Genomic DNA, 16,846 nt, shown 5'->3' with positions numbered 1-16,846 from the left:
AAAAGTGGAAAATTATTCATATACAATTGTGAACTGTGGCTGAACTCATTTGCCTCTTAGCTATCAAGAAAATTCAGTGGATTTTGCTCTTTCATTTGTCATCTTTTCTCCGCTTGTCATTCTGTCAAGGAGATCTTGCTACTCATTCATTTCTGAGGGAGGCTAAAAAGAAATAAGGTAAATTAAGTCATATTAAAACTACTTCCATTTACTTAAAAGACAGTAGGAAAATATTGATACTTATTCTATAAAGCCATTTGATTGCATAAACAAATCAGCATTCTGTTCATACATTTCCTAGGAAAAAATACTTGTAATATTTTATCAGCATTTAGGATATGGCCATATTTACTATATTTTCATTTTCATTTCGGGGGAATCCACTTTGGTTATGCAAATCAGTCTGTTTATAAATTAAAAGTGACCATTTTGTATGCTTAAGAACCTGTGAAACATTTATAAAATTACATTAGTCCTATATAAGTTAGCTGATTTTTACCCCAGAAGTAATTATATCTTTTTTGCTTTAACTTGGTTGATCATATATGACAGTTTTCCTGGGATAGTTTTGGTTTATGCCTTTCACTCTCAAGTGACCTGATTTGGATAAACAAATTATATGGCCAACCTAGCTTTAACTCTCCTTAATGTCAGTTAAATTTTGTTGATGAATATATAATAAAACAGTATTGTTCCACTTCATTATTAAAAACTGTTTTTTTCTGAAATAGGGATTTTGATGTTTTCCTCAAATATTTATTTAATGCTATAAACATTGAAAAAGCAGCAACAGTTATATAAAGTTCAGGCATCAACATTGATTTTAATGAGGAAGAATGAGAAATAGTATAGTTATGAGCCAGGCTCTGGCGTACTGCCTGGATGCATCTCCTTACTTACTAGCTATGTTACACCTACTTTATGTTACCTTGGGAATTATGCTTAACCTCTTTCTGCCACAGTTTCTACCTCAGGGCTATTATGAAGGTTAATATGTGTGGCACATAGTAAGTAGTATGTGTAAGTATTAGCTGATATCATTAAGAATCTATATATCACTCTGACAATATATGTTTATCTTTGACCTTCCTATTAGCAACAAAGACCCCCATGAGTAAAATTTAAGGTGTATATTTCAGTATTGTAGAGGATCATTTCCTAAATTCCTTTTCATTCTTTCAACATCGCTACCTGTACTTTTCAGTAGTCTCTGAAAATCCACAGGAAAATGCAAAAGGTGAGATAGGTTTAATGAAGAGCAGAGAAGTGTTTTTTTTCTTATTAAATTTTAGTATATATATATATATATACATATATATATATGTATATATATATATATATATATATATATATGTTGAAACATACTTTGGTGAGAACAGAGGGGCCTATTATTTTGGGGCTAAACCATTGATTGTTTTTTAACAACTTTACTGAGGTATAACTGATCAAGAAAACACATGTATTTCAAGTATATAATTTAATGCTATGATATATTGACACACCAATGAAATGATCACAAAAATCAAGATAATCAACATATCCATTACCCTAAGTTTCTTCACGTCCCTTTATAATATTTCCCTCCTGCTCCACATTCCCAACTAACTATCTCCACCCCTGATTCCCTGACAACCACTGACCTGCTGTCTGACACTACATATTATTTTCCACTTTCTAGAAATGTTTATAAATGGAATCATACAGTATATAAACTTTTTTAGGTCTCTTTCACTCATAATTATTTTAAGATTCATCAAACTTTTAGGAATGTATCAATAGTTTATTTCTTTATATCACAAATAATATTCCATTGTATGGATACACTAAACTTTGTTTATATACTCACCTGCTAATGAAAATTTGTGGTTTTGGCAGTTTAGAAATATTACCACTAAAACTGCACTCAGTATGTGTGTGCAACTGCTTATATGAATGTATAGCTTTCATATTTTTGTATAAACACACAGGAGTGGAATGATTGGGTATATATTTAAATTTTTTTATATTTAACTTTTTAAGAATCCACCAAACTCTTTTGAAATGTCTATCCTTTTACATTCCCACTTAATATGATCATTCTTTTTAATTTTTTAGTATTCTTATTTTTATTAAAGTACTCAAATTTTTATTTTTATTTTTTTAGTATTCAATTTTCTTATTTCTATATAACATAAGGTTTGCAATTTCAGTTATTTTTAAGGGTACATTTCCATGGCATTAATTACATTTATAGTGTTGTGCAACCATCACCACTATTTCCCAAACTTTTTCCTCACCCCAAATACAAACTCTACACCTATTAATGACTCCTATTCCTCCCTTCTCTGGTAAGCTCAAATTTACTTTCTGCCTGTGCGAATTTGTATATTTTCAGTGCCTCATATAAATGGAATCATATAATATTTGTCCTTTGTGTTGGGCCTTATTTCAGTTTCATCCATGTTGTAGCATGTATCAGAACTTCATTCCTTTTTATGAATGAATAATACTTCATTGTATGGATATGCCGCATTTTATTTATCTATACATATATTGATGTACAGTTGGGTTATTTCCACTTTTCAACTGTTGTGAATAATTCTACAATGGACATTGCATACAAGTATCTGAGTACCAGTTTTCAGTTATTATGGGTATATTTAACTTTTTGAAGAAGTACCAAAATGTTTTCCACAGCAGCTGCATCATACTGCATTCCTACCCATAACATCAAATGTTCCAATTTTTTCTACATTCTTGACCAAACTTGCTATATTCTGTATTTTGTATTATAGCCATCCTACTAGGTGTGAAGTGGAGTGTCATGGTGGTTTTTATTCATATTTCTCTAATGACTAATGATGCTAAGCCCCTTTTCTTGTGTTGACTAGACAATTGTGTGTCTTCTTTGGAGAAATGTCAAGTCTTTTGCCCATTTTTCAATCAGATTGTTTGGTTGTTTTTGTTGTTGAGTTGTAGGAGTTCTTTATATATTCTTAATATTAATCCCTTATTAGGTGTAGGATTTGAAAATATTTTCTCCCATTCTGTGGGTTGTCTTTTCACTTTCCTGATAAGGTGCATTAAGTATGTATTTTAGAGGCACCTGGGTGGCTCAGTTTAAGTGTCTGACTTCAGTTCAGGTTATGATCTCACAGTTCATGGGTTCGGCCCTGTGTTGGGCCTTGTGCTGACAGCTCAGAGCCTGGAGCCTGCTTTAGATTCTGTGTCTCCCTCCCTCTCTGACCCTCCACCTCTCGCTCTCCATCTCTCTCTCAAAAACAAATAAGCATTAAAAAAATAATGTATTTTAGTATTTTATTATTATTTTTAATTTCAGGAATAGAATTTATTGATTCATCACTTACATATAATACCCAGTGCTCATGCCAACAAGTGCCCACTTTAATGCCCATCAACCATTTAGTGCACCCCCAACCAAATACCCCTCTAGCAACCCTTAGTTTGTTCTCTGTATTTAAGAATCTTGTGGTTTGCCTCCCTGTTTTTATCTTTTTTCTTCCCTTCCTGTATATTCATCTATTTTGTTTTTTTAAACTTTTTTAAATATTTATTTATTTTTGAGAGAGAGACTAAGTGCGAGCAGGGGAAGGGCTGAGAGAGAGACACACAGAATCTGAAGCAAGCTCCAAGCTCTGAGCTGTCCACACAGAACCCAATGCAGGGCTCAAACTCACGAGAAATTAGATCATGACCTGAGCCAAAATCAGACGCTCAATTGACTGAACTACCCAGGGGCCCTGTTTTGTTTCTTAAATTCCACATATGAGTGAAATCATACGATACTTTCTTTCTCTGACTGACTTATATTGCTGAGCATAATACACTCTAGTTCCATCCACGTTGTTGCAAATGATGAGATTTCATTATTTTTGATGGCTGAGTATTATTCCATTGTATATGTATGTATGTATGTATGTATGTGTATGTGTGTTGTAAATATATATACTACATTTTTTTTTTATCCATTTGTCAGTCAATGGACATTTGGGCTCTTTCCATAATTTGGCTGTTGTTGATAGCTCTGATATAAACATTGGGGTGCATGTGCCCTTCAAATATTTTATATTCTTTGGATAAATACCTAGTAGTACAATTGCTGGGTCATAAGGTAGTTCTATTTTTAATTTTTTGAGGAACTCCATACTGTTTTCCAGAGTGACTACACCAGTTTGCATTGCCACCAGCAGTGCAAAAGTGTTCCTCTTTCTCTGCATTCTCGACAACATCTGTTTTTTCCTGAGGTTTTAATTTTGTGTTTTCTATTCTGTTCCATGGATCTATGTGTCTGTTTTTGTTCCTATACCATATAGTCCTGATCACTATAGCTTTGAAGTCCAGAATTGTGATGCCTCCAGGTTTGCTTTTTTTGTTTCTTTGTTTTCAAGATTGCTTTGACTATTCAGGGTCTTTTATGGTTCCATAAAAATTTTAGGATTGTTTGTTCTAGTTCTATGAAAATGCTGGTCCTGTTTGGATAGGGATCACAGTCAATGTGTAGATTGCTTTGGGTAACACAGACATTTTAACAATATTTGTTCTTCCAATCCATGAGCATGGGACGTTTTCCCATTTCTATGTCTCATCTTCAATTTCTTTCCTAGGTGTTTTATGGTATTCAGAGTACAGATTTTTTACCTCTTTGATTAGATTGATTCCTAGGTATCTTATGGGTTTTGGTGCAATTGTAAATGGGATTGATTCCTTTATTTCTCTTTCTGCTGCTTAATTATTGCTATATAGAAATGCAACAGATTTCTGTACATTGATTTTGTATCCATCGCTTTTACTGAATTTGTGTATCACTTCTAGCAAGATTTTGTTGGAGTCTTTTCGGTTTTCCCAATATAGTATCATGTCATATGCACATAATGAAAGTTTTACTTTTTCCTTGACTATTTGAATGCCTTTTATTTTGTTTTCTGATTGCTGTGGCTAGAACTTCCAGTAGTATATTAAATGATACTGGTGAAGGGTGCCTGGGTGGCTCAGTCGGTTAAGCGTCTGACAGGTTCAGGTCATGACCTCACATTCATGTGTTTAAGCCCCGCATTGGGCTCCGTGCTGACAGCTAGTTCAGAGCCTAGAGCCTGTCTTTGGATTCTTTGTCTCCCTCTCTCTCTGTCCTCCCTCTACTCATGCTCTCTCTCTCTCTCTCTCTCTCAAAAATAAATAAAAAACATAAAAAAATAAAAAGAAATAATAGTGGTGAGAGTGGATATCCCTGTTTTGCTCCTCACTGTAGAGAAACAATTTTCATCTTTTCCCTATTGAGGATGATATTAGCTGTGGGTTTTTCATATATGGCCTTTATCATGTTGAGGTATGTTCCCTCTAACCCTACTTTGTTGAGGGTTTTAATCATGAAATATATTGTACTTTGTCAAATGTTTTTTTTTCTCATCTACTGAAATGATAATATCATTCTTATCCTTTCTTTTATTAATGTGGTGTATCACATTGATTGATTTGTGAATATTCAACCACCCTTACAACCCAGGGATAAATCCCACTCGATCATGGTGTATTTTCTTTTTAAACTGCTGCTGAATTTAGTTACCTACTATTTTGTTGAGAAATTTTGCATCTATATTCATCAATGATACTGTCCTGTTTCCTTTTTTTTTCTTATAGTATCTTTATAGGGGTTTAATACTGGGGCAATACAGCCTTCATGAAATGAGTTTGAGAATATTCCTCTTCTTCAATTTTTGTAAGAGTTTTAGAAGGATAGGCATTAATTTTCTTCAAATATTTCATATATTCACGAGTGAAACTATCTGAGATTTTCTCTGTTACAAGATTTTTATATTAACTACTTCAGTCTCTTTACACATTATTATTGGTATTTTCAGGCTTTCTTTTTCTTCATTATTCAGTTTTGGTAAGATATGTGTATCTAGGAATTTATCTGTTTCCTTTAAATATTCCAGTTTGTTGGCATATAAATTTTCATAGTATTCTCATGATCCTTTTTATTTCTGTGGCATCATATGTAACGTCACCTCTTTTTTTTTTATTTAATTTATTTGAGTTTTCTTTTTTATTTTTATGGGTCTGGCTAACGGTTTGTCAATTTTATTTATAGTTTCAAAAAGCCAGCTCTTAGATCTTGATCTTTTCTACTGTTTTTCTGGTCCCTATTTCATGTATTTCTGCTTTGATCTTTATTATATCCTTCCTTCTGCCCTGGGGCTTTGTTTTTCTTTTCTTTTCTTTTTTTTCTAGTTCTTTGAGGTATAAGGTTGAGTTATTAAAGATCTTTTATTTTTCTTTTCTTTTTTTGAGATCTTTCTTTTTTCTTAGTGTAGGCATTCTTTTTTATAAACTTTCCTTTTAGACTTGCTTTTGCTGCATCTCATAAAGTTTTGGTGGTTTTTTAAAGTTTATTTATTTATTTTGAGAAAGACAGAGAGAGTGCAAGCAGGACAGAAGGAGAGAGAGAGAATCCCTAGCAGGTTCTGCATTGTCAGCGCAGAGCCAAATGCAGGGCTCGAACTCTTGAATGGTGAGATCACGACCTGAGCCAAAATCAAGAGTTGGATGCTTAACCAACTGAAACATCCAGGTGCCCCAATTGTGGTATGGTTTATTTACATTTTTATTTGTTTATATTTACCATTTGATTTTTTTTGACTCATTGGTTGTTCAGGAATTATATTGTCTTGTTATTCGATTTTTTTCTGACAAGAAATCTTCTGTTATTCTTATCATTTTTTCACTATATGTAACATGTCTTTTTTTAATGTCTACTTGCTTTTAACATTCTCTCTGCCTTGGATTTTGAGATTTGGTTTGATGTCCTTGATATATATATATATATATATATATATATATATATATATCTTGTATTTGTACTTCATTGAACTTGTTGGGTCTGTAGGTTTATGGTTTCTGCCAAATTTGATAATTTTGGAAATATTATTCCCTCACATATTTTTCCTTCCTTTTCTTTACTTCAGGGATACCGGTTGCAATTGTGTATTATACTGCTTGACGTTTTCTCACAGATGCTCTGTTTCTCACAAGATGCTCTGTTCTTTTGCTTGTTTTACACTCTGTGTTTCTTTTTTATGGCGTCTATTGTTGTGTCTTCCCCAATCTTTTTACCTTCCATATCAAATTTTCTTTTAATCCCATTCATTTTATTTTTTGTCTCAAATTTTAGTTTTTTATCTCTAGAAATTTGATTTGTGGCTTTTTATATCTTCTCTGTCTCTAATTTTTAACATATGGAATGGAGTTAAAATGACCATTTTAACATCCTTATCTGCTAATTCTGATATATGTATCAATTCTGGGTCATTTTTGATTGATTGGTTGGTTTCTTCTTATTATATGTTATTTTTAACATATAATGTTATGCCATTAACATATAATGTAATGCCTGACGATTTTTTATAAGAAGCCAAACAATGTGAATTTTGCCTTACTGTGTGCTGGAAACTTTTGTATTCTTATACATATTCTTGAACTTTATTCTGGGGCACAATTAAGTTAGGTGAAACAATCTGATGCTTTGGATTCTCCCTTTTAAGATTTTTTTAGGGACATCTGGGTGGCTCAGTTGGTTAAGTGACTCACTTTGACTCAGGTCATCATCTCATGGTTCATGAGTTTGAGCCCGCGGGACTGTGCTGACAGCTCAGAGCCTGGAGCCTGCTTCAGATTCTGTGTCTCCCACTCTCTCTGCCCCTCCCCCACTCATGCTCTGTCTCTCTCTTCTTCAAAAATAAATAAACATTAAAAAATAAATAAATAAGATTTTTAGGCAGGATCAGAACAATGTTTAGAGATACACAGTACTCAGGCTGGTTAACTCAAGGTACTTCATGAATTGTGAGATTTTCCAGCCTGGCTTGTGGAAACAGGCAGTGTTTTTATGTCCATCCTCCATGAGTTCTGATTTCCTTCTAAACCTTTAAAATAGTTCTTTTCACAGTTGTAGGTTTATCAGTAACCTGCTGAATATTTGAGGAGACCTCTACAGGTCTCTGTAGTCTTTTCTCTGCTCCTCTCACCACTCTAGTAGTCAATCATGCTAATCTATCTGCCTCGTTCCCCCCTGACTCTCAGTTTTGTCTCATCAACTCAGAGAATCTGCCAGGCTCTGTCTGAGTTTCCTTTACCTACACAACAGTCTGAAAACTCTCAAGGTGGTAAGTTTGGGCAATCATAGGGCTTGTTTGATTTGTTCCCAGTCTGTTGGGAATCGCTTTCTTTTGTTGCCTAATATTTGATCTCTAGAAAACTGTTGTTCGTTGTATTTTGTTAATGAATTTATTAACTTATTAATTAATTTGTTTATTTTTGTGTTGGGAGGGGGTATTGTTTCAAACAGGTGGATGAATCCAATCTCTGATACTCTATTTTGGCCAGAGGTAGAAGTCCTTGGACTATGGAACTTTTATCATTTTTATGACTATCATTTAGGTCTGTTTTATTGAAGTAATTCACTGTTATTTTATTTTCTAAATTATTTTCCCATTCATTTTTTCATATTTGTCCTTTTTCCAATAGATTTTGATTGGTTGTTTTACTCTCTGACATACTTTTATTATTCTTCAAATTCTGATGTAACTACTTAGAGTCTTTAGTTTCACCACTTATGCTATGGATGACTGTTTCTATTTTATATGATGCTTGTTAAGGAGAGTTCACTTCTCCATTTCCTAAAAGATGTTTGATAAAGATAGTTTGTATTTAAAACTGTGTTTTACTATCAAGTTATAGTACATTTACAACTTGTTATTAACACAGAGGTAAACTATCAAGTTGTAGTAAATTTACAACTTCTTATAACAGAAATAAATAAGCATATTCACAGTTACTCTGTGAGAAACTTAGGATATTCTGACCATTAAAGAGTGCTAGCCATCACCTGCTAGCCTTGAATTTATGTTTTGCTTTCTTTAGTATTTTACACATAAACCCCCAATTATTGGGAGTGTGTTAACAACATGGGGTTCTCCCTTCTATGTTGTACATTTCTACACTATATAAAAGTGTAGAAATTTCTATATAAAAGTATACCTTTATACTTTGGGGCCCAGCTTACCAGCAAAGATCAATAGCTCTTTTCTCCTCTTGACCATTTCACACATTCTAGGATAACTCCTGCTACTTTATATTTTCTTCCTCTCCCACTAACCACACTCCAGTTCCACAGATTTGGTGTCCTCTGATTTAGAAATGATAAATAATGGTTTACCATATATCGAAAAATCTGTTTGAAGATTCTGACAGTTATCTGTGCAGAGTATAAGTTAGTTTTTCCTGTATATAGGTCAATTAAAACTGATCACAAAGCTACTGGTGCTTTTATATTTTAAGAAAATATGAAATAATACATTTTACTAAAACTTTCACTGCTATACAGTTTCACATATGTGTGTATGTGTGTGTGTGTGTATATATATATATATTTTTTTTTTCATTTTAATATAGGATTTACTCTCCCATATGCTACATATGAACCCACATCAGCGGTACACTGCAGAACAAGTATTAAAACACTCATGGATAACCCACAGAGATCAGTTGCTGAATGATCAGCCAAATAGATATGATGCATCACATGTCATTAAGGTAAAACAAACATTTTTTATGCATCTTCTAAATGTTTGATAAAGCTATTGCGTGCCATTTACTGATAACACATATAATTACCTTAAATATCTTTATTTTTTTTAATATTTTTTTTAACATTTTATTTATTTTTGGGCCAGAGAGAGACAGAGCATGAACGGGGGAGGGGCAGAGAGAGAGGGAGACACAGAATCGGAAGCAGGCTCCAGGCTCTGAGCCATTAGCCTAGAGCCGGACGCGGGGCTCAAACTCACGGACCGCGAGATTGTGACCTGAGCTGAAGTCGGATGTTTAACCGACTGAGCCACCCAGGCGCCCCTAAATATCTTTATTTTTAAAAATGTATTTATAGGTTCTTTGTTTTTGTTTTAAATAACAACTGTGGATTCTTGTTAATCTTCTTTACCTATTGCCTTTCAGATGATAAATAAAAATTCCTTAATTGTATTTAACTTTCTCTTGAGACACTGGGGCTAAGAGTATACTAAATGTAGGTTTTATATGTAAAGAAAATATTGCTATTGGTTCCTAAATAACCATGGTTGCAAATTCCCATATTTATAGACATTGAATCTAGATGGAAAATTTAGTGTTTTATGCATTCATCTGTTGATGAACACTTACATTGTTTCTATGTCTTGGCTATTGTGAATAATGCTGCACTGAACATGGGAGAACAAAGATCTCTTTGAGGATAAATATTGTGGTGGACAAATAACCAGTGGAATACTATTCAGCTTTAAAAATTAGATCCTGTCATTTGCAACAACACAGATGAACCTGGAAGACATGCTAAATGAAATAGGCCAGACACAGAAATATATATATATATATATATATATATATATATATATATATATATAATATCTCTTATAGGTGAAATCTAAACCAGTTAAATATATAAAAGCAGAGAGTAGAAAGGTTGTTACCAGGGGCAGAGAAGAGGGTAAAATGGGGAGATGTTGGTCAAAATACAAAGTTGCAGTTATGTAGGATGAATAAGTCTAGATATCTAATGTACAGCATGATGACTATAGTTAATAATACTGTATTAAATATTGGAGGGGTGCCTGGGTGGCTCAGTTGGTTAAGTGTTAGACTTTGGCTCAGGTCATGGTTTGTGAGTTCAAGCCCCACATCAGGCTCTGTGCTGACACCTCAGAGCCTGGAGACTGCTCCAGATTCTGTCTCCCTCTCTCTCTCTCTGCCACTCCCCTGTTCCCTCTCTCTCTCTCTCTCTTTTAAAAATACACAAATATTAAAAATTTTTAAAAAGGGGCGCCTGGGTGGCTCAGTAGGTTAACCGTCCGACTTCAGCTCAGGTCACAATCTCGCGGTCCGTGAGTTCGAGTCCCGTGTCAAGCTCTGGGCTGATGGCTCAGAGCTTGGAGCCTGCTTCCGATTCTGTGTCTCCCTCTCTCTCTGCCCCTCCCCCGTTCATGCTCTCTCTGTCTCAAAAATAAATAGATGTTAAAAAAAATTTAAAACAATTTGTTAAATATTGGAAATGAAATTTGCTAAGAGTAGATTTCACGTGCTTTCATCAAAACAAGATGATAACTATGTGATTTGTTCATTAGCTTGACTATAGTAATCATTGTACTATGTATATGCACATCAAAATGTGTTCCATGTCTTAAATATATACAACTTATATTAAAAACAAAATTATTCTCCCTTCTATCCCGACTTTCTTGAGGGTTTTTATTAAGAAAAGATGCTGAATTTTGTCAAATGCTTTTTCTGCATCGATTGACAGGATCATATGGTTCTTATCTTTTATTAATGTGATGTATCACATTGATTGATTTGTGAATGTTGAACCAGCCCTGCATCCCAGGAATGAATCCCACTTGATCATGGTGAATAATTCTTTTTATATGCTGTTGAATTCGATTTACTAGAATCTTATTGAGACTTTTGCATCCATATTGATCAGGGATATTGGCCTGTAATTCTCTTTTTTTACTGGGTCTCTGTCTGGTTTAGGAATCAAAATAATGCTGGCTTCATAGAAAGTCGGGATAGAAGCAACATACTTAAACATCATAAAAACCATTTATGAAAACCAACAGCTAATATCATTCTCAATGGGGAAAAAGTGAGAGCTTTCTCCCTGAGATCAGGAACACGACAAGGATGTCCACTCTCACCGCTGTTGTTGAACATAGTGTTGGAAGGTCTAGCATCAGCAATCAGACAACAAAAGGATATCAAAGGCATCAAAATTGGCAAAGATGAAGTCAAGCTTTCACTTTTTGCAGAGGACATGATACTATACATGGAAAACCCGGTAGACTCCACCAAAAGTCTGCTAGAACTGATACATGAATTCAGCAAAGTTGCAGGATACAAAATCAATGTACAGAAATCAGTTGCATTCTTATACACTAATAATGAAGCAACAGAAAGACAATAAAGAAACTGATCCCATTCACAACTGCACCAAGAAGCTTAAAATACCTAGGAATCAACCTAACCAAAGATGTAAAAGATCTGTATGCTGAAAACTATAGAAAGCTTATGAAGGTAGTTGAAGAAGATATAAAGAAATGGAAAAATATTCCGTGCTCATGGATTGGAAGAATAAATATTGTTAAAATGTCAATACTACCCAAAGCTATCTACACATTCAATGCAATCCCAATCAAAATTGCACCAGCATTCTTCTCGAAACTAGAACAAGCAATCCTAAAATCTGTATAGAACCACAAAAGGCCCGAATAGCCAAAGTAATTTTGAAGAAGAAGACCAAGGCAGGAGGCATCACAATCCCAGACTTTAGCCTCTACTACAAAGCTGTAATCATCAAGCAGCATGGTATTGGCCCAAAAACAGACACACAGACCAGTAGAATAGAATAGAAACCCCAGAACTAGACCAACAAATGTATGGCCAACTAATGTTTGACAAAGCAGGAAAGAATATCCAATGGAAAAAAGACAGTCTCTTTAACAAATGGTGCTGGGAAAACTGGACAGAAACATGCAGAAGAATGAAACTAGACCACTTTCTCACACCATTCACAAAAACCAACTCAAAATGGATAAAGGACCTGAATGTATGACAGGAAGCCATCAAAACCTTAGAGGAGAAAGCAGGAAAAACCTCTCTGACCTCAGCCACAGCAATTTCTTACTTAACACATCTCCAAAGGCAAGGGAATTAAAAGCAAAAAGGAACTATTGGGACCTCATGAAGCTGCAAAGCCTCTGCACAGGAAAGGAAACAATCAACAAAACTAAAAGGCAACCAACGGTATGGGAAAATATATTTGCAAATGACATATCGGTCAAAGGGCTAGTATCCAAAATCTATAAAGAGCTCACCAAACTCCACACCTGAACAACAAATAATCCAGTGAAGAAATGGGCAGAAAACATGAATAGACACTTGTCTAAAGAAGACATCCAGATGGCCAACAGGCACATGAAAAGATGCTCAACGTGGCTCCTCATCATCGAAAAACAAATCAAAACCACACTCAGATATCACCTCACTCCAGTCAGAGTGGCTAAAATGAACAAATCAGGAGACTATAGATGCTGGAGAGGATGTGGAGACATGGGAACCCTCTTGCACTGTTGGTGGGAATGCAAACTGGTGCAGCCGCTCTGGAAAACAGTGTGGAGGTTCCTGAAAAAATTAAAAAGAGACCTACCCTATGACCCAGCAATAGCACTGCTAGGAATTTGTCCAAGGGATACAGGAGTGCTGATGCATAGGGGCACTTGTACCCCAGTGTTTATAGCAGCACTCTCAACGATAGCCAAAATATGGAAAGAGCCTAAAAGTCCATCAACTGATGAATGGATAAAGAAATTGTGGTTTATATACACAATGGAATACTACGTGGCAATGAGAAAGAGTGAAATATGGCCTTTTGTAGCAACGTGGATGGAACTGGAGAGTATTATGTTAAGTGAAATAAGTCAGAGAGAGAAAGACAGATACCGTATGTTTTCACTCTTATGTGGATCCTGAGAAACTTAACAGAAGTCTATGGGGGAGGGGAAGAAAAAAAAAGAGTTTAGAGCGGGAGAGAGCCAAAGCATAAGAGACTCTTAAAAACTGAGAACAAACTGAGGGTTGATGGGGAGTGGGAGGGAGGGGAGGGTCGGTGATGGGTATTGAGGAGGACCCCTTTTGGGATGACCACTGGGTGTTGTATGGAAACCAATTTGACAATAAATTTCATTTTAAAAAAAATTTTTAAAAAGGAATAAACTATGTTGACTTAAGAAAAAAAAACATAACAGAGTTATGATAGTTCTGTAATGTGTGTGTCTATTGTGACTGGACATGAAATCTTAACAAAACCCGAGCTTCATTAGTGATTTGTTCTATTCAAGAACACTCCATTTTATAGTATGTTTAATGTATTTGCTTTTTTATGGTTAAGTGTTATCTATTTTATGTTTCTATGTCATAATATGTGTCTGTTATTTTCACCTCTATATATGCTATTTTTTCCAAGTAGAATTAAAGTATATTGCTTTGTTAGTTGATAAAAAAAAACATTCTTGGGGCGTCTGGGTGGCTCAGTCATTTGAGCGTCAGACTTCAGCTCAGGTCATGATCTCACAGTACATGGGTTCAAGCCCCACCTCAGGCTCTGTGCTGACAACTCAGAGGCTAGAGCCTACTTCGGATTCTGTGTCTCCCTCTCTCTCTGCCCCTCCCCCATTCACACTCTGTCTCTCTGTGTCTCTCAAAAACACATTTTAAAATAGTTTAAAAATTTTTAAATACAATTCTTAAAGCATTTAAGGCAAATTTCATGAGTGATGAAAGTCTGATAAAAATAATACATTTTAGTGTTTTAAAAATTTGTAAGCAGCAGAGTCATTGAAATAAAAAAATATACAAGGTATATTCAGGTATTAATTCGTGAAAGGAACATTAATGCATAGATCAAGTATACTCAATTATTTTCCTAAGAAATAAGGTTGTGTTGTAGTTAAATCTCTCATGATATAATGTGGAAATTTTTACCTCCAGAGATTATTATTCAGTTTGTCTTATTTCTCATTATTTTAGGGAGTAGTGGTCACCACATGTTCTGCCCTGACTCACAAGACCTTTCAACCAGTCCTTGAGCCTGTTGCTGCTTCAAACTTAGCTCAGCGACGGAGTATGAAAAAACGAACATCAACTGGCCTATAAGATTTCTAGTGTTCCTCAGCCAGACTGGATGAAGAGAATATTAAATGTGTGGCTTTTTGCCTAATCTTATATCAAAGGCATTGTTTTCTGCTACATTACTTGAATATTCTGTTTAAGCCTCCTTTTTTAGGGAGATGAGATAAAAAAAAATACACAGGTCCATAGTATTCATACTCTATGTTGTTTTGTAGTGGTGTCCAAGTGTTTAAATATATAATTGGTGTCTACAAGGTCCTAACAACTTCTCTGAACACTAACTTGTAAAGTTCCTTTCAAATAAAGTTATTTTAATAGTTTTTCTAGTTTCATAAAATAATGATTTGGGGAATCAGTACCAACAATCAGGATGCAAATACAATAGTATAATGCCAGGCAATGCCAATATTTTTAACATCAGATCCTGAAGAATAGGCTTTTTTAAAAAAGAAAACAAACAAAAATGTATTGTACAAACTTGTTTTTGCATACAACCAAAGGACTACATTCATTTGTGCTAATACATGAGCTCCTGATATAGTTGGTGCCAAAATTTTTACAGAATCAAATCACAGATTGTGTATTCAGACAGACCTATATATTATCCATAAATGTCCTCATCTAGAAATAAAGGTTTCCATAAGACCTCTGTAAATTTTACATCTAATGAAATTATGGTACAAATGAAGAAATTTTTTAGCCAAAGGCTTTATACTTGGTCTTGTAATCTACTAAATAGGTTATAACTAAGCCTTTGAAAATAAAGTACATGTGTTGATACCACCTTCATGATATATAGACATACTTTCAATTTACTCAATTGGATTTAATCATATTTTTCCCTTTGGTAATGAACTACATTTTTGTCTTTGGACTTTCAAAATTTAATTACAGTGTAGTGTATTAATTTACCTTCAATCCTATGGTTATATAGTTTAAATTTTATTGTAATGGACTTGTGGGCTTAGCCCACATGATATAATACAATGCATTTCAGTAAACTTTAAACATTGCTACAAAGAGATAAACTAACATTTTGAAAAGAAAATAATATTAATGATCTACATAAAATTCGAGCACATTTTAAATCTTATTTATGAAAAAAGTCTGGCAAAATTGGTCTTATTTTTAAATTTATGATTTAGAACCATGGGGTAGTATATACTGTTATCTCAAATGATAGAATTTTAAAGAATCTTTTCATTTTGTTGAAGAAAATACCATTACTACTACTACTACTACTACTACTACTACTGACAGAAAGAACTCATGAATGTAAACTGGAGGATATTACAGCTTTGTTTAGTGAATATAAGCAAACAACTTGTGTGTGCTAACTGTACTGTTTTTTGTGTATTTTGCTTAATCCAGAGAGCAAGCTGATTACTAAGCACTGAAGTATAAAATTTAGTCTAGAAGACTTGTAACTTTGGTATTCAATAAAGGAAACTATACATATTCTCTTTATAATATAAGTGATATATATTCCATGTAAAAAGATCTGTTTCTTTGGTATGATTTATAAAAGTATACATCTTTACTTTGAGGTGTCTTTTGTAATAATTGAAAGATTTAAAAACATCTAATGCCACATGGAAAACATTATTTAGTAATAGACCTGTACCATATCTTGTGGATTTTTCTTTCCCAATTTTGCCTTTTCTTTCCTCATTTTGCTTTCTTACTAGAATTACTTGCATGTAACCATTTGTGTTCATATATTCTGACTTACTTTCCTCTTGTCATTATCTTATTGGTGCTGTCATGCCTTCTTTTTATCAGAATTAATATGACAAACTTAGAGGTATGATTTTGGTGTTGGACTTTTCAGAACAGAGATACAATTTCCAAGTATTCTTTTCAAGTAATAGCATTAGGGTATGTGAAATTGGAAAGTGCAAAATTATCACAAAATAACTTACAATCTTTCTATATTAATTAATCTTTCCATATAATTAATTACAATCTTTCTAAATTAATTAATGGTTTTTAAAAGTAGATTATCTTAATTAATTTCTCACTGAGGTTGCTCAGAGGGGTAATATTATACAGTCCTTTCATGAAAGGAACACAATCAGAATTAAGCAATGAACAGCAAGATTCTTCATCACTCAAT

General features: G+C 34.0%; 1 protein-coding gene across 1 annotated transcript in view; it reads left to right on the top strand.

Annotated features, from left to right (window-relative positions):
• The window catches only part of RPS6KA6 (ribosomal protein S6 kinase A6), a 198,131-nt gene extending 181,918 nt beyond the window's left edge, over positions 1-16,213 (top strand). The window contains exons 21-22 of the mRNA XM_030306020.1: positions 9,448-9,588; positions 14,629-16,213. Coding sequence (XP_030161880.1) covers positions 9,448-9,588; positions 14,629-14,754 — 267 coding nt within the window. The 3' untranslated portion in view covers positions 14,755-16,213. The remainder of the gene's footprint in view (positions 1-9,447; positions 9,589-14,628) is intronic.
• Positions 16,214-16,846: the final 633 nt, after the last annotated feature.

Source organism: Lynx canadensis, chromosome X, assembly GCF_007474595.2.
Source record: "Lynx canadensis isolate LIC74 chromosome X, mLynCan4.pri.v2, whole genome shotgun sequence".
NCBI classification, from domain to species: domain Eukaryota; kingdom Metazoa; phylum Chordata; class Mammalia; order Carnivora; family Felidae; genus Lynx; species Lynx canadensis.
Note: the sequence above shows the minus strand (reverse complement) of the source record. Positions and strands in the feature narration are given on the sequence as shown.